The sequence below is a fragment of the Sphaerodactylus townsendi genome, linkage group LG02 (genome assembly GCF_021028975.2).
Source record: "Sphaerodactylus townsendi isolate TG3544 linkage group LG02, MPM_Stown_v2.3, whole genome shotgun sequence".
NCBI lineage: Eukaryota > Metazoa > Chordata > Lepidosauria > Squamata > Sphaerodactylidae > Sphaerodactylus > Sphaerodactylus townsendi.
In genome coordinates, this window is record NC_059426.1 from 31,428,016 (window position 1) to 31,449,768 (window position 21,753).

The 21,753-nt window shown below is 44.1% G+C and overlaps 1 protein-coding gene across 3 annotated transcripts in view; it reads right to left on the minus strand.

Annotated features, from left to right (window-relative positions):
* The window catches only part of NOSTRIN (nitric oxide synthase trafficking), a 45,139-nt gene extending 24,829 nt beyond the window's left edge, over nucleotides 1-20,310 (minus strand). Inside the window, exons 1-4 of one of the 3 annotated variants that reach the window (XM_048486587.1) lie at nucleotides 12,651-12,690; nucleotides 12,321-12,406; nucleotides 9,441-9,499; nucleotides 2,813-2,896 (exon numbers count right to left, since the gene is read on the minus strand). In XM_048486587.1, coding sequence (XP_048342544.1) covers nucleotides 2,813-2,823 — 11 coding nt within the window. In that variant the 5' untranslated portion in view covers nucleotides 2,824-2,896; nucleotides 9,441-9,499; nucleotides 12,321-12,406; nucleotides 12,651-12,690. Of the gene's footprint in view, nucleotides 1-2,812; nucleotides 2,897-9,440; nucleotides 9,500-12,320; nucleotides 12,407-12,650; nucleotides 12,691-20,231 lie in introns of those variants that run through there. The other 2 variants (XM_048486585.1, XM_048486586.1) reach the window with 2 other exon arrangements.
* Nucleotides 20,311-21,753: the final 1,443 nt, after the last annotated feature.

Consider the following 21,753-nt stretch of genomic DNA (forward strand, 5'->3'; position numbering starts at 1 on the left):
TATTCCATGTATACCCTACCCTGATTTAGTTAAGTAAAGTTTCATCTTTTATAATCACAGCAAAAGTCTCCTGGTCTTTCTTCTCACTCTGCTTATTACTCAAACAATTCCCCAACAGAAAGCAGTTTGGGGGTGACTTTTTCAACAGTGGAGGAAAGGGTTAAACATCCTCTCCTTCTACCATTCTCCTTGAAAAAGCAGCCTTAATGGATATAGTTGCAAAAGAAAACATGTTAAAATGATGGAGGGGAGAGGGAGGGATAAGGTGTCATTTGATCTTAAGACACCATTTGAGTCAACACTGTCCACAGACACAATGTTGTCTAGGACCAGGATCCTCTTCATTGACTTTCCAAATTAAGAAGAACATTTTTTGTTTGCAACAGGAAGGAAAAGTTATTAAAGGCAATACATATACATTCCAGTTTTGGATTTGTGTAGTTTTGGTATGCATGTACCAAGGCTGAAAATATGACCTTATGTATCGCGCATTCTCCTCTCAGGTTGCTAACCTCCAAGTGGGGTCTAGAGATTTCCAGAAATTATAACTTGTCTCCAGGCTACATTTTCTCCTCTGGAGAAAATGGAAGCTTTGGAGGGCATTATATCCTGTTGACAAAGGCCCTCCCTTCCCCAGCTCCACCTTCCCCAGCTTCCTCCCTCAAATCTCTAGGATTTCCCAACTATAGATGGCAACCCTAAGTGTAAGATGACCAGATGGTCACCTTTGTGAACCAGGACGGGCGGGTAGGCGGGCACGCGCGCAGCTGCAGGAGCGCACGGCCTTTTGGGGCACTCCCGTTTCCCGCCCTGTCACAGGGCAGGAAACGGGAGCACCCCAGAAGGCCGTGTGCTCCTGCGGCTGCGCGCGCAGGAGGCTGTCGCACTGCCTTGCACCCCAGAAGGCAGTGTGGCAGCCTTTCAAAAACCGGGACACTTGAAAAAACCCGCGGGACGCAGGACAAATTGTTTTAAGGCGGGACTGTCCCGCCAAAAGCAGGACGTCTGGTCAGCCTACCTAAGTGCTATGAGAACCAAATGAAAAATGTTGCCAGAGCTTGTGTAAACCTTTGTAATCAAGTTACCACCACAACAACCAGGGCTATCATTCCTGGTTCTGACAGTCTGAAGTGCTTGCTCAGAACAGCAAATATTGCTGCATTGCACTGGAAGACAATTCTGTTTTATTACTGCAATAAAAATAAATCCTATTTAAAGCGGCTGAATCAAGAATGAATTTCTGTTCCGTTCAGGCAATAAACAAGCCTTCTCCTCAGTCACTTTTTCTTTTACAGTAGAAGTTACAGGCCTGCAAGACACTGAACCGTCTGTGGCAGTGGTGGGATTGAAATAATTTAACAACCCGTTCTGGTGGCGGGATTCAAATAATTTAACTACTGGTTGTTTACAAGAACTATTACAACAACCGGTTCTGCTGAAGTAGTGCAAATCTGCTGAATCCCACCGCTGGTCTGTGGCCTCCTTTGTGAAGGTATGGATGTCTGGAAAAATTTGAGGAAATCTCACAACACACAAATCTTTTTCCTCATGATTTTTTCCCTACATGTTTTCAAAAGGAAAAACTGAAAATTTGAAAAAACAATACAAAGAACTCCAACAAAATATTTTCTTTTGTAGAATTTGAGAAATAATTTTGACTCAAAGTCTTACTCCCTCAGACTGTGAATGAACATTTTAATGTAAGGCAATTCAAGCATTAGATAACACTGACTCCCATGTTGACATACACAACACCTTTCAAGTTTATATTTGTTCACATGTGACTGATTTTGTCCACAGTTCATGTGCTATGACATAAACAATGATAAAACAGTGTGGAATAACTCAGTCTATTCAACAATAGAAAGTTTAGCTCAAAAGCCAAGTATTTTGCTAGTCCTATTATGACTGCATGAGCCAACTTCTATCCATCACTTCTTTTCTTTTTGTTTACTACAAAAAATATGTTTTCTATTTTCAACATTTCTATTTTCCTATCTCTCAATGGCAAAAAACCAAAATACACATGCCAGGTATCACAAAGTGTTGCAGTTTGCTTTCAGTATGGGGGTATATTCAAACTTACTCTAAAAAATCTAATGTATTTAGATTTTTAGATTTAATAAATATGCCAACTGGTACCATTTCATATGCTATAAATATTGCATTTTATGTCATTAAAGCCATGTAATAAGTTTAGACTGGATAAGAAAACAAGGCTTCTGTATATTTTAATTTCATCTTCAACTTCTTTTTCAAACAAAACAATTTCTTTCTCTTGGGAAAAAGAAGAAATTGGGGGAATTTTTTTCTTTCCACTTGTGACTTCAAATTTTCTGGAAATGTTATCTCTCGATAGCTTCTATGGACATGTCAGCCTTATAAAATGGTACAGTGCTGTAAAAGAGTTCCCAAAGTGGCACCATGGCACATACTGACAACTTTTTGGTGCCTATCAAGTATTTTTAGATGTCGTTTTAGATGTCTATGAGGCTTATAATTGGCTGCTTGGATTTTTTTTTTTATGTTGCATTGGCAGGAGCTACCATTACAGAACCAGGATTTTCACTGCATGGTTGAAGGTAAGCTATGACAGCCATTTTGTGGCTGGCTCTACCTCTGGTAGTCACCAATCTGTGGCTATGCCCAGTGCCCACCATCTTGTGTCAGAATTCTAAAGGTGCCCACAGGCTGAAAAATATTGGGGACCCTGATACAGAACGTTATGAGAAAAGAAAAACCTATAGAAGCCACTTTCAAGAAGTTGTGCTCTTCTGCTTGTTCTAGGTACACAAACTTGCTTGTCACTTACTTGACCTTCATCTTGTCCAACACTTTTGTGAGCTTCTTGGCCAGCTTCCCCAGTCCTTCAGCATAAGCAACTTCCAAATTCGCTCTGTTGACAAAGTCAGCAGAAATCATTATGCATTTGCTTATCTCTCTTGGGCATTGCTTTGTAGAAAACTGAAACCTCCCCCTCCCAAACAGGAACACTCTTTCTAAACATGAAAAGGGTTATCTTGTAATGAATGTTTAGATGCATAACTGGCACCAAAACCAAACACATTAATTTGTACATACATAACAAAACAAAAAGGGACTTGTGACGTCCAAAGCAGAGTTGTACCCTTTTGAGTCTATTGTGGGTGTACTGCATAGCTCTGCTTAGAGTTGCATTTGAAGTGACCCACCATGCCAGTAGAAGCAAATGCCCCTAGAACAGGGGTCTGCAACCTGTGGCTCTCCAGATGTTCATGGACTACAATTCCCGTCAGCCCCTGCCAGCATGGCCAACTGGTAATCCATGAACATCTGGAGTCCATGAATTGTAGTCCATGAACATTTGGAGAGCTGCAGGTTGCAGACCCCTGCTCTAGAAAGACTACAAGGACAAACTCTCTCCTGTTTTTTTGTCTCTCAGCACTGGTATTCAAGGGTTGCTGCCTCTGTACATGGAGGATCCATTTTGTTATTGTCCCTAATAAATACATGACTGTGTATAATCATCTTTTAAAGCCATCTATCCTCGTGGCCATCACTACATCCTTCTTCTTCCTAGCGTTGTACCATTAATGCAGCGTCTGCTGCTTGGATTTTTAATTGCCACTTCTCTCGATTGAGCGCGATGTCTGGTTGTAGGCTTGTAATTTTCAGATCTGCATTGATGGTATCTTGCCATCAATGCTTTGGCCGTCCGTGTGGCCACCAACTGGTAACCTCAATGTGATAGGCGATGCTGGCAACAGTATCTGGGGCTGCTTGTCGGACATGGCAGGCACCTCTCTCTCATTTGTGCCTGGATGGGCACGATGCCAAATTGTTTTCGGACCATGTCATTGGTGTTGTGGTCAACGAGGGATACACCCAGTATCCGGGGAATCATGCATGTTTCTATGACATGGAGTCGTCTCTCAGCCGCTTTTGTTACGGGCCAGCACTCTGACCCATAGAGTGCTATGGGGCAGACCGTAGTCTTGTAGATTTTTGACTTCAAGTGTATAGGCATTTTCTTATCACAAAGAAAATCACTACATCCATTGGCTGTGAATTCCCCAAGATAAGTACTCTTTGGATGAGGCAGTACTTCCTTTTGTTTACCCCAAATCGACTGCCCATCAGTTTCACTAAATGCCTGCACATTCTAATATTATGGAAGTCGGACAATATTATCTCTATCCACTTCCTCCATCCTATCCTTAATTTTATAAATCCCTATCATGTTCTCTCTCAGTTTTCTATGCCCTAAACTTAAAAGCTCCAGATTACTCACTCAAACCTCTTGATCATTTTAGATGCCCTTTCTGCACCTTTTCCAGTACTACAACAACCTTTTTAAATATATGAACAGTTCACAATACTCCAAATGCAGCTGCACCATTACAATACCTGCTATTTTATTTGTCTTTGATAACTAGTTTATCAATGAAGTAAATAAATAAACGTTTATAATTGACAATGAATGAGTCAACATTTTCATCAAGCTATCCATTCAAAGGCATATTTCCTGGTCAATCACCACTTCCTCAAAGTGCATCAGAGTCAAATAAAAAATCGTCACAATGTGAATCACTTCAGACTCACACAGAACTTCATTTTCCACATTGTAACCTTCATATTGGCAAAATTCAGTCAATTTGCAGAGACCTATTTGGAGCTTTTCACAATCTGTTTTGGTTCTTTTCATCCTAAATAATGTAGTTTCATCTACAAATATGGCTTTGTAGCCTGATTGCTCACCCACAACTAAAGATCATTTACAAATAGCGCTGGTCCAAATACCAACTGCTGTAGAATCTCACTTCTGACTCCCCTGCATTGCAAGGACTGCCCATTTATGTCCACTGTCTGCCATGTGGTGCTTATTCTGTTGCTAAATCAAAGGTAGACCTGTCCTGTTATCCCATTGGTGCTAGTGCTATATTTCCTCAAGAGCCTTTAGTGAGGGACTTGGTCCAAAGTTCTTTGGAAGTAGAAGAATACAACATATGCCAGATATTGTCCATATACCCTTACAAAGAACTACAAAAGACTGGAAAGATAGGACTTCCTTTAAAGAAGCCATGCTTATTCATCCTCAAGGGCTTGTTCTTCCATGTGATTAAATTGTGTTATCTTTAACAACAGTTTCCACCTTTGTACCCAAACTGATATTAACTGGTCTATAATTTCCTCTGTCTGCTCTGAATGCCCTTTTGAAAATGGCCATTATATTTGTTATTTCAAGGGAAGGGTGGCCAAATTTATACTTAGAAAAAATAGTATAAAATATTTTTAGCAAGGAGATAATTTGTTCAGCCACTCAGAAGCTCAACAAGCATATAACAGTGGAAACCCAGGCAGTTAAAATTTATGTCTGTTCTTCATGTAGTTTGTTAATTGAACTACCTCATGTATTGCTTTGGTTCTGGAAGGCCTTCATCAAATTTCACACTTTCTGTTGCAAAGATCATTGTTGCTGATTGCATTTCTATACGTTTCCCAGCAGCAGCCCATACCTTGACAGCAATTATTCGTCAGCGGGCAGTCCATAATTCATGTCACTCAGCAGCGCATGATTGAAACAGACATCACTTCTCCTAAGCATTCTGAAAATGCACCATCATGAATCAATTATGCCCTGTTTGTCCTCAGTGTTCACATAATTTACATGAGAAAATTGGTTTGGGTATCTGAGCCATTTCCCCTGGCTTTTACTAGAATGTGATTCCACAGTCCTGGAGTGGAAGAGCTTTTTGAATGAAGAGTGGGGCAGACAATAGATACACACACAAAAAAAGGTGTGTGGAATGAAAATATAAAGTCGCTTCCTGGCAAGACGTCTCATGGACTGCTGTGCAGAACGGATCATAGAGAACTAGGCCTGCCACACTTTAAAAAATGGTCACACTTCATAAACGGTTGTACACCTGGTCTGCCATTGAGGTGCTCTAATGTGAAACAGAGCATTAGAGTGTGTGATTCTAAAGGCCTACTGAACTTGAACCTACACTGTTACTGGACTTCCACTGCAAATCAAAGATGCTCTTGAAACTATGTACACAAACGGCTGTCTTATCTTCATGGGACTGAACCTGTGCTCCCACAAACAAAGGAAGTTGACAAGTGGATATAGCCCAGCTTTCCCTTCTCTACTAAACCTTTCCATTAAGCCACAGCTGAAGTTCTGGAGATCCTTTGGAACAATATTTCGAGCTCTTGAGTACATATTTATCCTTTGCTCCAAAAATGTACATGGTTCTCCCTTCCCATTACACTATAACCATGTGAGACCGATAGGGTTGAGAGAGATTGACTTGCCCAAGACTACCCAGAATGCTTCAGGGCAGTGTGGGGATTTGAACTACTACAGCAGTCTGGTTCTCACCAATATGCATGCAGTATAGGAAGCTGCATCGAGAAGGGAAAAGAGCGACCGGGAACACACACACACACACACACACCCCGCCGCAGTTGCAGCCTGGGATGGGCATGAAGAGGTCTTTGGCATCCGCCTTAGTAAGGGCGGATGAGGGCCTCTCGGCCATACATCATAAGGGCAGGGCACATCAGCAGGGGGAGGCCGGCCTGACCTTACATAAGGCTGAGCTGGCCTTTGTGCCCTGGCCGGCCAGCAACTCGAACATTGAACAAGTCACCCTCTCTCCACTTCTCTGTGAGCTTTTGCTCTGCTTGTGCAAGTCTGTAAGTATGTAATATATCTGGGTTGTAGTCAGGGGAGATTCCCCTTTCTTGATACAAGCCCTACTGAGGTTGTGTCAACATGGCTTCTTTAAAGGGATGTCTTGTCTGATTAACCTTTTGGTGTTCATTGAAAAGATCAACTAATGTATGAACAATGGTAATCTTTCACATATTATAGACTTGGACTTCCAAGTTCCAAACCAAATGCTTCTGATAAAATGTAGCACTGATGAGTATTTATATTTGTACAGGTTTTGCGTGGTATTGAATAAGTTGTGAGCTGCGCTGAACCCATGAAAGGAAGTTATGCTTCCATGAAACCCCTGTTTGCAGGACCTGGTTTACAACTCACTAATAATATCATAGTGCTGATTCACACATGTATATACACAATTCCCATCATTTGATATCTTATCTCCTGATAGTTGGGAGCTGAATGTGGGAACCTAAAGAGATAGGTTTGGCAGGATACAAACTATCCACTCAGTCTAGCATCCAGTTTGATATGGATTATTCACGACGATGAAGAAGAAGAAGAAGAAGAAGAAGAAGAAGAAGAAGAAGAAGAAGAAGAAGAAGAAGAAGAAGAAGAAGAAGAAGAAGAAGAAGAAGAAGAAGAATACAAGAACATAAGAACATAAGAACAAGCCAGCTGGATCAAACCAAAGTCCATCTAGTCCAGCTCTCTGCTACTCGCAGTGGCCCACCAGGTGCCTTTGGGAGCTCACATGTAGGATGTGAACCATAATGGCTCTTCTCGCGGCTGTTAAGCTCCCGAAAGCACCTTACTTTCCTGGTCTGTTAAGGCATTTGCAATCTCGAGATCAAGGGAGGATCAAGATTGGTAGCCATAAAATCGACTTCTCCTCTCCATAAATCTGTCCAAGCCCCTTTTAAGAAGAGCTATAGTCCAGGTTAGTGGCCATCACCACCTCCTGTGAGCAGCATATTCCAAACACCAATCACACGCTAAGTGAAGAAGTGTTTCCTTTATTAGTTCTAATTCATTCTTCCCCAGCATTTTTTCAATGAATGCCCCTGGTTCTAGTATTGCCAGGAGAAAGAGAGAAAAATTTCTCTCTGTCAACATTTTCTACCCCATGCATAATTTTGTAGACTTCAATCATATCCCCCCTCAGACGTCTCCTCTCCAAACTAAAGAGTCTCAAACGCTGCAGCCTCTCCTCATAGGGAAGGTGCTCCAGTCCCTCAATCATCCTTGTTTGCCCTTCTCTGCACTTCTTTCTATCTCCCTCATCCTATCCTTTCTGAGATCGCGGCATGACCATGAGACTGGACACAGTCACTCCAAGTACGGCTCGCTTTTCCTTCACTGCTTTATATAAGGGCATGACAATCTTTGTAGTTTTATTATCAATTCCTTTCCTAATGATCCCCAGCATAGAGTTTGCCTTTTTTACAGCTGCCATGCATTGAGTTGACATTCCCATGGAACTATCAACTAAGACGCCTAAATTCCCTTTCCTGGTCTATGACTGATAGCACTGACCCCTGTAGTAGTAGTAGTAGTAGTAGTAGTAGTAGTAGTAGTAGTAGTAGTAGTAGTAGTAGTAGTAGTAGTAGTAGTAGAAGAAGAAGAAGAAGAAGAAGATGAAGAAGATGAAGAAGATGAAGAAGAAGAAGAGGGGGAGGGGGAGGGGGAGGAGGAGGAGGAGGAGGAGGAGGAGGAGGAGGAGGAGGAGGTTTGGATTTATACCCCACCTTTCTCTCCTGCAAGGAGACTCAAGGTGGCTTACAAGCTCCTTTCCCTTCCTCTCCCCACAACAGACACCTTAGGTTGGTGGGGCTGAGAGAGTTCTGAGAGAACTGTGACTAGCCCAAGGTTACCCAGCAGTAATGTAGGAGTGCAGAAACACATCTGGTTCACCAGATAAGCCTCTGCCACTCAGGTGGAGGAGGGGGTAATCAAACCTGGTTCTCCAGATTAGAATCCACCTATTCTTAACCACGACATCACATACCGTGTTTCCCCGAAAATAAGACAGTGTCTTATACTAATTTTTGCTCCCCAAGATGCGCTATGTCTTATTTTCAGGGGACGTCTTATTTTTCCGCTCCACAGCTGCATGCTCTGGTCGACGGGCATGCTTCCAAACAAAAACTTTGCTACGTCTTACTTTCAGGGGATGCTTTATATTTAGCACTTCAGCAAAACCTCTACTACGTCTTATTTTCAAAGGATGTCTTATTTTCGGGGAAACAGGGTATACACATTTACAGAAAAGGCACCAGTAAAATGTTTTCTGATAAAGCTGAACTATCTGCTGTTCTGACAAAATGAAGTCCATCTCATGAAAAAAAAAAAGTAGTGTTCTGTTTCAAAGTCTCATAAAAGAAATATCTCTCAGTCTAGATAAAATGAAGACACTGGACAGTTTGCACAGTGGTATCACTGTAGAAGTGGTGAGCCATTTCATCACTTTTCTAAAACCCTACTTTAAAAAAAATACTTCATACAAAGATTTAGGACGCAACTCAAAACTAATCTGGAAAGACGATTTCTCTTCGTACTGCACACAGCTAATAAAATACTTGCTGTTGACTCAGAGTCTCTGACAGTATAACGAATTAATTTTTCAGGATGAAATAACAAGTTACTAGTAAAAGCTTTTTTTCATCAGTGAAATGCATCTCAGTAAATTTACTGGAATGTGTTTTTCTTTTACAGAATCAACAGGAATTTCAGCAAAAATCTATCTGCCAAATTGGAACGTGATCCAGTGAAAGAGACAGCTTACCTAGAGTGATTCCATCCAGCAATGCAGGGAGCTGGAATGTGCAGCGCTCACTAGGAAAACTAGGAGATGGTAAAAGGGTCAGTGTGACCCCCCCCCCCCCCCACACACACACATACTGCTTTCCTTCAAATGTAGGTGGCCTCCACACTGAGTCCAAAATATCTTGCAGTAAGTTATTTGGTTTCAAAACATCTTGTTATAAAGAACCATTGAGTTCCATGGAACACATGATTTACAGGTTGCTCAACGTAACTTCGGAAATTAATTTTGCTAAACATTAGAGGCGTTAAAACATTACTCTTACTATTCACCTTATAATTCTGATTCTAGATATACAGGGGCCAATCTGCTTTCACTCTTCATTGCTCTGAAAATGTAAACAATTAGTCTCTAATTAGCCTTAACCAGAGATTCACCATTCTGAATCCATCAGTTTCAATGTAAATGTCGCAGATTTGCCAGGCAAGGAGGGCCGGAATTACCTGCATGGTAGAACTTACATGAATGGCATCCAAAAGTCTAGGATTCTCCCAAGAATCTATGATAAAAGCACAGAGTCTTGGGAGAATCCTAGAACAGTGATGGCGAACCTTTTTATGACCGAGTGCCCAAATTGCAACCCAAGCCCCACTTATTTATTGCAAAGTGCCAACCTGGCAATTTAACCTGAATGCTGAGGTTTTAGTTTAGAAAAAAACGGTTGGCTCCCTCTTCCTTCGCCCCACCTGCTCGAGCAGGGGATAGCCTGCTCTAGCCTCCAGCAAGTCCCACGCGCACCACTCTGTGTCTCTCTAGCATCTCTGCCTCCTCTGCGCTCCCCCCAGGCAGCAGCTACCTGGAGCACAGGCACCAGGCCCGCCAGCCGCGTCCTCCCTGCTCACCGCGGTGCGCGCACGTTGTGCTCAGTGGCCCAGGCCAGCCTAGATGTGTGTGTGTGTGTGGGGGGGGTGATTTTCCACCCCCCACATGATGAACTCTGTATGCGCGTGCCCACAGAGAGGGCTCCGAATGCCACCTCTGGCACCCGTGCCATAGGTTCGCCATCACTGTCCTAGAGGGTTTCACTACACACTGGAATAACTTCAGTTATACAACTGGAAGTTACTTTACTCACTGAAGGATGCTGTGTTGCTCTCCCCATTTTACTCCTGCTGCCGCCTATAACTGGCCCACTTACACATACACAGGCCCCTTCCGCACATGCAGAATAATGCACTTCCAATCCACTTTCAATGCACTCTTTGCAGCTGGATTTTACTGTGTGGAATAGCAAAATCCACTTGCAAACAATTGTGAAAGTGGATTGAAAGTGCATTATTCTGCATGTGCGGAAGGGGCCACAGTCTTCCTGCTGAACTGAGATTGTGAAAAGTTGGAGCTGTTTATATTTTAATATTTTAAATACTCAGATAAACATCTTAAAATTAGCACAAGAACCACCCTCCTATTGGAAACATTACATGTAGAAAGAAAAGTGTCTAGGCGCAAGATCTGAGATTTCTGGCCCTATTTATTTTATTTATTGCTTCATTTAAGCAATTCATATCCTGCTTCTCTATTTTAAAAGGCTTCAAGGTGATACAATAAGCACCATTTCATGTGTGTGCATTCTTGCACAGCTCAAAGGGAAGTCATACTCTCCCACCCAGGCCTTTGTTAATATGCACAATGATTGAAAGACTGAACAAAACCAGATGGAGTCAATTAGTCAGCAATGTATAAATAAACACACACAAAAAAGGCTGGCCTTCTGGTGTTCATTTAAATCTTTGTTATCAACATTAATGGCTGCTATAATCTGTTTGGGCTGGCAGCATTTCACACACGCACAAGGAGGGCCAAACTAAGTGATCTGTGCACTTCGACAACATGGGCCAACAGTGATTTTGTGAGGGGAGATTGATGTCCCCAAATGCACAGGTGCCAAAGAAGAAGACCACAAATCAGTGGTGGGATTCAACAGGTTTCCACCACTTCGGCAGAACCGGTTGTTAAAATGGTGCTTGTAAACAACCAGTTGTTAAATTATTTGAATCCCACCACTGCCACAAATCATAAAGAAACAGAAGTCAGCAGCCACAGCGAAAGCTAATCAGCATTCTATTAAGGCTTACCAGTGGCAAAATTAGGAGATTTGAGGCTCACGTTATTGTCATTGTCAAAAAAATGGGCTGCTTCCCAGATGACGCGTCCACTGTAAAGCTCAGCATCCCTATTTTATGCCTCAAAGTCAACACTTATAGGTGAATCTCTGAAATAACTGTGAAAGATTATTGCTGTACAGAAACAAAAAAGTCCACCTATGAGCTCTGAGCACTTCATCAAAAGCCGCCCCTCTCAGTTAAAACGAAAACATGCCCGGTTCGGATCTTATTAGCACTTGCACAATATGCACAACATGAAGAGAAGTTTTCCTCTTCCTTTTTCCTCTATGTACCCCATAAAATTCTACCTCTCAGGGTCGTCAGAAATCAAAATGGGAACAGGGAATTGGGGGAAAAAAACACCCTTCTCTTTATCTGGGAAAACAGAAAATAAGCATGCGATCCAAGCCAGCGTGACCTTTACAGGATTGTTCATATGCATTCAGACATACAAATTAGCAGTGGAAAGTAAGAAAATCCATGTAGGTAGAATCATATTGGAACTGGGCCACGAACCAGGCCTCTTATCTATTCATCTATTATCTTCCTTTCAGAAGCCTCCTTAGTAATTACAAGGTGAGCCAATTACATTCCAAACAGCAGGAGATCAACCATTAACAAACTACACAGGGGAGCAAATTTAAAGTTTGTTCCAAAGGACAGAACAAACATTCTGAAAAAATAACTTAGCACTCAAGCATGCAGCTAGGTATTTGTGTTAGGCAGGTCCACGTACCTCTGTTGAAGAATAGACAAGAGCTGCTTGCAGAAGTTGTCTCCATTTTTAGAAAATCCTTTAAGATCTTGGTACACTCTGTCATACTGAAACACAAAGAACAGATTGAAACATGTTTACAGGTAAAAGATCTGGCAGTTTATCAACCTGTCCATTTCCACTTGAGATGCAGTTTCATGACATGCACCTGGAACAGCAATCGAGTCTGTGAGAGAAACAATTCCTCAAAGTAAAGATATTTTCAAAGATTGGCACGTAAGGTTTGCAAACCAGCAATACCCCCTTTACCAGGTCAACTTCTAAAGGTTCAAACATTCGCAAGATACCTACAATCCTTTGTTCAAGTGGGTGGATTGCAACTGTTCTCTGGAACCTGGCGACCATATCCACCCAGTCAGAATACACTCACAGGAATGAGGCATTTATAAAAGGAACACACCTTCTCTAGCACCCACACAAACACACCCACACATTGTCCCTAGCTTAGGAGATCTCATAGAGTATCATTCTTAGTTCTTTCTTTTTTCCATTCCAGATTCCATTAAACTATTATGCAAGATCATCCATCAAACCTATTTCCAAATATTTCCACAAACACAGTGGAAGACTCATATGGAAACAATGGAGCTACTATATGGTCCTTCCATTTCAGATGTGAGGCTCTTTGCTTACCCAATTTTTGCATGCAGCTTGCTTACAGGAAGGGAACAAAGGAAATGTTGGATAAATCACAACTTCATGCTAAGTATAAGGTTCCCCTTGGAGATTTCTTACAAGTAGCATCAACCCAAGCCACCATGGTACAGTGGTTAGTGTATGAGATTAGGATCTAGAAGAGCCAAGTATGAATTCCCATTTTGCCATGAGAAACTCACTGGGAGATCTTGGCCTAGATTCCCATCAGCCTCTGTCAGCATGGCCAATTGGCCATGCTGGTAAGGGCTGATGGGAATTGTAGTTCCTGAACATCTGGAGAGCCGCAGGTTCCCTACCCCTGGCCTAGATATTCTATCTCAACAACTCACAAGGTTGCTGTTGCAAAGATAAAATGGAGGAGTTAAGAATGATGTTGGAAGCTGCTTTGGGTCCCCATTGTACAGCAAAGCAGGATATAAATATAAGTTAACAAGTAACTCTTACAATGGAAAAATGGGGCTGGATCCCATGTAATGGCGGTGAAGGCCTCTAAGAAACAATTCTATGCAGCCTCCATTGCATCAGCTAGCTCTTGCCCAGTTCAGTTATTTAGGGTAATTCGGTCTTTGACGTCCATGCCGATGGGATCCAAAAATATTAGGAATCTGACTTTGCGGACAAAGTCTTGATACTCCACCATGAACTTCCCACACATTGAATGAACTGGAGGCCCCTTGGCCATCTTCAGGTCCAATTTTGGACCATTTCAGCTTGCTCTCGGTGGCTACTGTGAAGCTCACAATCTGCCCCCTTGATCAGTGCCTGCTGGTGAAGGCCAGTAGTGGCAAGGTATGAGACCCCTTGATGGAAATTATCAATTTCTCCCTTCAGCAGGGAGTTTTCCCAGAGAGGCTAAAGGAAGCAGTGGTGCATCTGCTCTTAAAGAACCCATCTTTGGATCCTTTCGATCCATCCAACAGCCGCCCCATCTCAAACTTAACATTTCCGGGTAAGGTAGTTGAGAAAGTGGTAGCAGAGCAGTTGCAGGCATTTTGGGATGACATGTTGGCCTTGGACCAATTCCAGTCTGGCTCCCATCCTGGCCATGGGATGGAGACCACGCTGGTCAGTGGTTGCCATCACGGATAACCTCCATCTCCAACTAGACCGCTTTTAGCTCTCACCACAGCATTTGACTGATTACAATCTTTTGACCCACTGCCTCACTGCTACTGGAGTGCAGGGGTAGACTCTAAAGTGGTTGGACTCATTCCTTCGGGAGTGGAGACAGCAGATAGCATTAGGGGAGAGAATGTCTCAGCAACACCCTCTTGTCTGTGGGGTTCACAGGAGGCAATCCTTTCCCCTATATTGTTTAACATCCGTATGGGACCGCTGGCTCTGCTGGTTCAGAGCTTTGGGCTGGGATGCCACTCATACACTGATGACACCCAGCTTTTTCTGTTGATGGAGGGCCAGCTGATTGCTGCCCCAAGTGTTTTGGCTCAGTGTTTGGGGGTTGTGGTGGAGTGGTTATCGCAGAGCAGGCTGAAACTACATCCAGCAAAGACAGAGGTCCTGTGGCTGGAATGAGGCGTGCCAGAGCAGGGGTTCCAGCTGCCAGTTTTTGGTGATGAGGCTTTAACATCTGCCTCTTCTGCCAAAAGCCTGGGTGTGATCCTGGAGTCCTCCCTATCTATGGAAGCCCAGGTTGCACATACGGCCAAACTGGTTTTTTCTATCTTTGCCAGGCTAAGCAATTGATCCCTATCTGTCTCTTGATGACCTTGCCACAGTGGATACCCTTGCCACAGTGATCCAAGCAGTGGCAGAGCGACAAGGGGATGGGGGGTGCCCCGTGCACCGGGTGCACGCCTGGGGAGCACAGAAAATCACCCCCAGACCCCTCCCCCATGGTGCCCCCCACCCCTCTTCCCACACTTACCTTAGTTCCTTTCCTTTTCCTAGAACTTTTTCAGGCTGAAAAAAGGCCTGTTCACAGTGCAGGCTAAAAATGGCCTGAGGAACTAAAGTTCCCAGAAGACCTTGGGGTTCACAAGGTCTCCTGGGAAGTATAGTTCCCATCAGGCCATTTTTAAGCCTGAACTGCAAATGGGCCTTTTTTTCAGCCTGAAAAAGTTCTAGGAAAAGGAAAGGAATTAAGGTAAGTGCGGTAAGGGGGGTGCTGCATAGGGGGGGGGGGCGCCGCAGGGGGGCAGTGGAAAATATAGACTGCACACCGGGCGCAGTTTGGCCCAGCTACGCCTCTGGATCCAAGTGACTGTCAACCTCCAGACTAGATTAATGTATCTCGTTCTATGCTGCCCTGCCCTTGAGACTGCTCCAGAAACTGCAATTGGTCCAGAACACAGCAGTGAGGGCACTCACTGGAACTCCATTGAGGGAATGTATAAGTCCTGGTTGCCAGTTGAATTCTGGATTGTTTTCAAGCTTTTGGTGTTAACTTTTAAAGCCTTGAGCAGTCTGGGACAGTCGTATCTGCGGGACTGCATCTCCCCATATTGCGCACAGAGGACCCTTCAGTCCTCTGGGAGTAATCTACTGGTAATTCTTGGCCCCAAAAATGAATGGCTGGCTTCTACCAGAGCCTGGGCCTTCACAGTCCTGGCTTCTACCTGGTGGATGGAATGCATTGCCTGCAGACTTTAGAGCCCTACAGAAGATCAAACAATTCCGCAGGGCTTGCAAGCTCGAATTATTTCATCGGGCATACAATTGAAGCCAGTATAATCTGTGAATCTGTTGGCTCTTCTATCTAAATAACATTATAGGACTGGGGTGGAATTGAGTCTATACGGGCAATATGAATTTTAATTGGCATCAGGGGTTTTTAGTGGTTTTTTGTCTGGAATGCTGCATTTTATCTGTATGATATTTTTAACTGTTATATTTTATATATTACTGTATGATTTTAACAATGTAAGTTAGCCATCCTGAGCCTGGCCTAGACTGGGAAGGGCAGGATATTAAATAAATATTTAAATACCTCTGCATGCACAACAGTCCTCACACACTTGGAAATACTAGAAATATTCCTCGTTGTCGACTTGCACTCAGTGAAGGCAGTTGTAATCCTACGATCTTTTCTAAATGTGCAAGACACTGCACAAGGTTTTTCTTCTGATACAATCTTCAAAAACCCAATTCAAGAAAGTCATAAAAACCCTGTTGTACATTTCGCTGATCCATGGGAACTTTGTTATTTTGTTAAAAATTATACTAAAAAGCTGTGGTCTTTTCCACACGGCCACCCTGGGGGGGTGCTTTGGCGTATACAATGCCGACGCACCCCCCGGGACCATTCTCACGAATGGTCCCATAGGGGCAGGGAAGACGGCGCAGCGCTGTGCTGTCCCCCGATCGCCATACCTTCCCTGTGACCTTCTGGCTCATCGCCCAGGCCAGGGGACATGCCCCCCTGCCCTGCGCGACAGCTCTGGAGTCACAGGGCAGGGGAGGCGTGTCCCCAGGCCTGGGCGACGCGCCGGAAGGTCGCAGGGAAGATATGCCATTCGGGAAAGGGGGGGTTGGCGCCTTCCAGTTGCTGCCGTTCGCACGGCAGCGGCTGGAAGCCGCTGTTTTTAGAAAACCTCCCTTGGGGAGCGAGGTTGGGAAACAGCGGCTTCGCGCCGCTTGGGGGGAGTGAGGGCGGCGCTGCTGCAATGCAGCTGTGCACCCCATGCGAACAGCTCTCCAGGGACGGCGTTTTTGCCGTCCCTAGGGCGCTGTTATTGGCCCGTGCGGAAAGGGCCTGTGTGTTGCTTCAGCACTTGTGCTATTACAATCACTAAGGAAATTTTCCATCCTGCTTGTGCTTTGCTGGATCCAAGACAGTGAAAGTCCTTTCACCTATCCCTGAACTCAAGCTAGTAGTCCCAGGTATTTGGGCTTGCATCCAGATTTCTTGGAATACCAGGGTTTCCCATGTGAGAAATCTTGCCTATGTTCTCCTTTTTCACCTTATGGTTTTCATTGTGTAGAAATGGTTTTTGGTACCATTCTTGTGAACTGGTGATGCTGTCAAATTGCAGTTGATTTATGATAACTTGTAGGTCTTTCAAGGCAAGAAACATTGAGGGGAGATTTGCCTCTGCCCGCCTCTATGTAGGCCGTTTCCGCATGGCACAATCACACCTGGTTACAACCAGTTTCTTACAATCCGGAATTTGTTTTATCCTGGTTTCTCCCTTTGCATGGCTGCCTGTTTTATGAAGGGATCCAGTGAAGACCAGGAGGAAATACTCCAATTTCTTTCGCATGAGCCCAGGACTTCTGAATTTACATTGCAAGTGTATCTGAGCATGCCCAGTGCCCCGTGTTCTGATTGGCTGTTGTTTTTGAGTGGCAACTTGAATGAACGTCAGGCGGGGATATCAGGGGGCAGGCGGAGGGGTGGGGAGGTCAGGCTGCTGGGCAGGAAAAATAAACTGGTTCTGTTCCCATGGTGTTTGAACAGAAGTGGGCTCAATGCAAGGTTTTTTTAAAAAAAGAATCACCAAATTGGCAATTTTTGAAAATCCCAGGTTGAGGGAAATATCGCAGGGCAAATCCACTTTAGGACCGGGTACCATGCAAACTTCTAGAATATTTCCCTTACTCAACCCAGGATATTTGGACCGTGCAGAAACAGTCATAGTGACCATCGGCTTCCATCTAAGTATTAATCAGGACCAATCCTGACTAGCTTGCAAGATCTGACAAGACTGAGCTATCCTTGGCCATCCATGTCAGAGCATTCTTGTGAATGACTAGGGTTAAATCAACAAGGGGCCCTCCTGTTCACCAAAGATGTTAAACACTGTCCAAAGAACAACTCCCTGTTTTATTGATCTTTTGGAGAGCACTCAAATGGGTGAAAATGTTCACTAAATGTTCACTAAATGGCTACTTTCAAAAAGAAGACCTGCGGCTTGAACCTTTGCTTCTCCAGGTGGGGAAGATCTGGCTCTGCATCTTGCTGTGAATTGCCTCTTCAGAGGTGGATGCAGGAACTATTTTGAGGGAGGTGTCCTACAGTCTGATAATGTGCATGGACTCTTCCTTGCTCTGGCAAGGACTTTTGCAAGATCAAGGGCAGGACTGCAATTGCAGACTATGAGCTGGATCCAACCAGTTTTTCTGCTGATGAGAGAGAGGTGGGAGGTGCCCTTTGACCACCCAAAAAAGAAATGATGGGATCTGCATGGATGAAATGCATGTGGGATGGGGAACTATTCAGTGAGACTGAGCACTTTTGCACATGCAGAATAATCCACTTTCAATCCACTTTCAATGCACCTTGCTGCTGGATTTTACTGTGCGACATAGCAAAATTCACTTGCAAACAATTGTGAAAGTGGATTGAAAGTGCATTATTCTGCATGTGCAAAAGTTCCCGGAGTGGAAAAGTTGTTTGAATCCAAAAACTTTTTTCCTAGGAAAAAGAAACCAAACTCTATGAAAATGCAGCAGAGCTTTGTAAATTATGCAATCACTGTTTGTGTGTGTGTGTGGTGTGTGTGTGGTGTGGGTTTTAAAAAAGCAATAGCAATCACCATCACCAAATGCAATAACCATTGTGGGTTCACAATAGGTCAAGTTGCTTTTTAAAAACTTATGTATGAATTTACGCTTTTCCAGATGGTTTTAAAAAAACACATTCCAAAATGTAATGATGCAACCTTTGTTAAAGACATTTCATCTGACTGGTTCCCAGTTCTTGCGCTGTGTTGCAATGACTTGGGATGCAACTTGCTGGAAAAAACAACGGCTCTATTAATATTGTACAAATGATGTTAAATAGTCATGTTTGTGACTAAGTACAAAACAACGCACAACAGCACTAGAAGCAGTACACAACAGATTCCCAAACAGCAGGGCGGGGGGGGGGGGGGAATTCATGCAACTTTGCCATGTCCCAAAATAACAGAACCATAACAAGCTTCCTCCATTCTTCACTGATCTCTGAAAATCCAATGGTCACTTGAACATCTTGCCTGAAATTCTGTTCAGGGCACTTCTAATAGGTTACACTGTCCCAAGTTCATTCACTCTGTTTACAACTGCATGGGCAGATTCCTGCTGTTGTGTGCTTTCACAACATGACTGCAGGAATCTGTAATCTGAAGTGAAAGTATGGGTATTTTTCTGTTTTTTTCCCCTCCATGCCATTTTTGTTATTATAAAAACTGTCCCTTCCAAGTTGCTTTTTTTTCTCTTTTGCCCAGTGTGAGAAAAGATACAGTATGAGAAAAGATCCGATTTTTTGTTTTTCTCCTGCAGATAGAAAATAACTCGGAGGTGGCATTGTTGAGAAGGAAAACCATCTTGCTGGGAGGAATAACTGCCGTTTCCCCATTCAAGTAAACTGATTGAGACTAGGTTTTCTGGGACGACCCGCCCCCCCCCCCCCACCAGCTGGGGATGAGGGGGTAGGGATGAGGGGGCCACCAAATCCATGTTGGGAAATTTGTGGAGATTTGAGGATAGATTGTGAGGAGGACAGGGACCTCGGCAGGGTACAATACCATACAGTCCACCCTCAAAAACTCCAGGGAAACGGATCTCTGTAGATGAGCTGTCATTCCAGGGATTCCCCAGGTCCCACCTCACCCTCAAATATGACGTCAGAACAGAAAGGAAAACTGCTTTGATGAGGAGGAGGAAAATAATGGCTCACCACCCACCCACCAGCTGATCTCCTCAGCAGCCCGCCAGCTTAAGAGAATTGTTTTTGGCCACTCTTAAGTTGTATTTCTTCAGCACCCTTCTCTGCTGTTTTGGGGGGTGGCTTGTTATGCTGAGAGCATCATCTACAGTGCTGGGATGAGATGTCTCCAGAAGCAGCTAAGGTGTGTGCCAGCACAGTAGCTCAGAGGATAAGCGCCACAGAGTAATAATAACCACCACAACTCAGCACAATGCTATAGCTCGGAACTTTAAAAAACATCTATTGAGGTCCAAACACAAAATGGCATTAAGCAAATTATCTAGCCTGACAAGAGCGGGGAAAACTCAGCCTGAAAGGTGCTACAGAATTTCTCAAAGCATGCCTGGTTAACAAAGAGTGGTGAAAATTCAAAGGAACAGGAGGGCTGTTTCCTGAGCCCGGCCTTCTGGTACGCCGCAGCCACTACAAGTGACAGTTGCATTACTCTAGTCCTCTCGCGCAAACATGACCGTATCTATGCTTTCGTTGTTGCTTTCTCTTCCATTATGCTGAACTGGTGAGGCAGAAACTGCTAAGAGACACCTTCAAAGCTCAGAGTTACTCACCGTGCAACCTGCCAGTGGATCCTTCATTCTGAAATGTTCGTTACTGCTGGAGAATTTCCACTACCAGTTTAGACCTGCCCCTTGGGAGGTTCTGCCAGGTTCAACGTTCCATGGCAATTAATTAAGTAACGTCGAAAAAGCATAACTGAATAATAATTCAGGGACTAACCCAACAACCAGTTTTATCCAGTGCATTTCCTGGTATGTAAACAAGATCCACAGCACACTAGAAAGCATTTCAGCCAAAGCTTTGGTACGTGGACTTTATTATAGAACTGGTTATGTTTACCATGTGGTATTCCAATTATGTGAACTGAACACGAATGGAAGCACACAAAGACTTGCAGGGGGCATTCTCCTCCCCCACTATTTCTTCGACAGCACAGTGTAGTGGTTAAGGTGTTGGACTAGGACCTGGGAATCCTAGGCTTGAATTCCTGCTTGCACATGTAAGCTTGCTGGGTGACCTTGGGCCAGACTCAGCCCTAACCCTGGATAGAATTTGGATAGGTGACCTCCAGGGAATACTATCGTGATACAGAGGAAGGCAGTGGCAAGCCATCTCCAAACATCTCTTGCCTTGGGGTTGCCATAAGTCAGCTATTTCCACGCTCCCTTTCCCGAAAGCACTCATAGCCTCTCCTCTTCTCCTTATTCTTTCTCTCCTTCCCACCCAGCAGCCAACCTACCCCTGAGCAGCAGTGGCGTAGGAGGTTAAGAACTCGTGTATCTAATCTGGAGGAACCGGGTTTGATTCCCAGCTCTGCCACCTGAGCTGTGGAAGCTTATCTGGGGAATTCAGATTAGCCTGTACACTCCCACACATGCCAGCTGGGTGACCTTGGGAGCTCTCTCAGCCCCACCTACCTCACAGTGGGTTTGTTGTGAGGGGGAAGGGAAAGGAGTTTGTAAGCCCCTTTGAGTCTCCTTCCAGGAGAGAAAGGGGGGATATAAATCCATGCTGCTGCTGCTGCTGCTGCTGCTCTTCTTCTTCTTCTTCTTCTTCTTCTGCATCTCCCTCCACCATCATAGCCTCTACCTAGGAAAATTATAGCCCTGCTGTATGGTGCTGGGGTCCCTCAAAGACTTGTGGGGTGGTACCCCACTTTCCTCTGCATCCCTCCCTGCAGTATTTCCTCTTTCCCTTCTCCTGGCAACCTTCATATCCTCTCCCCTTTCCGTTTCATTCTCCCCTTCTCTGCCATCCACCAATTTACCTTCTACCTGCCTCTCTTCTTCAACTACATTTATTATTTACTTCATTCACACCCCCACCTTTCTTCACAGTGTGATTTAAAGCAGGTTATATTATTCTCCTGTCTGCCTTTTTATCTTCACAACAACCCTGTGAGGTAAGTCAGCCTAAAAGTATGTGAGCAACCTAAAATCACCCAGGGAGCATCCACAGGAAGATGCAGACCTGGGTCTCACAGACCTTACTCAGATGTCCCAACTGCTGTGGCCACTGGCTTCCATAGGGTGGCTTCTGTTAAATAGTAGCAAGCAGCTGGCGGCCAGTGAT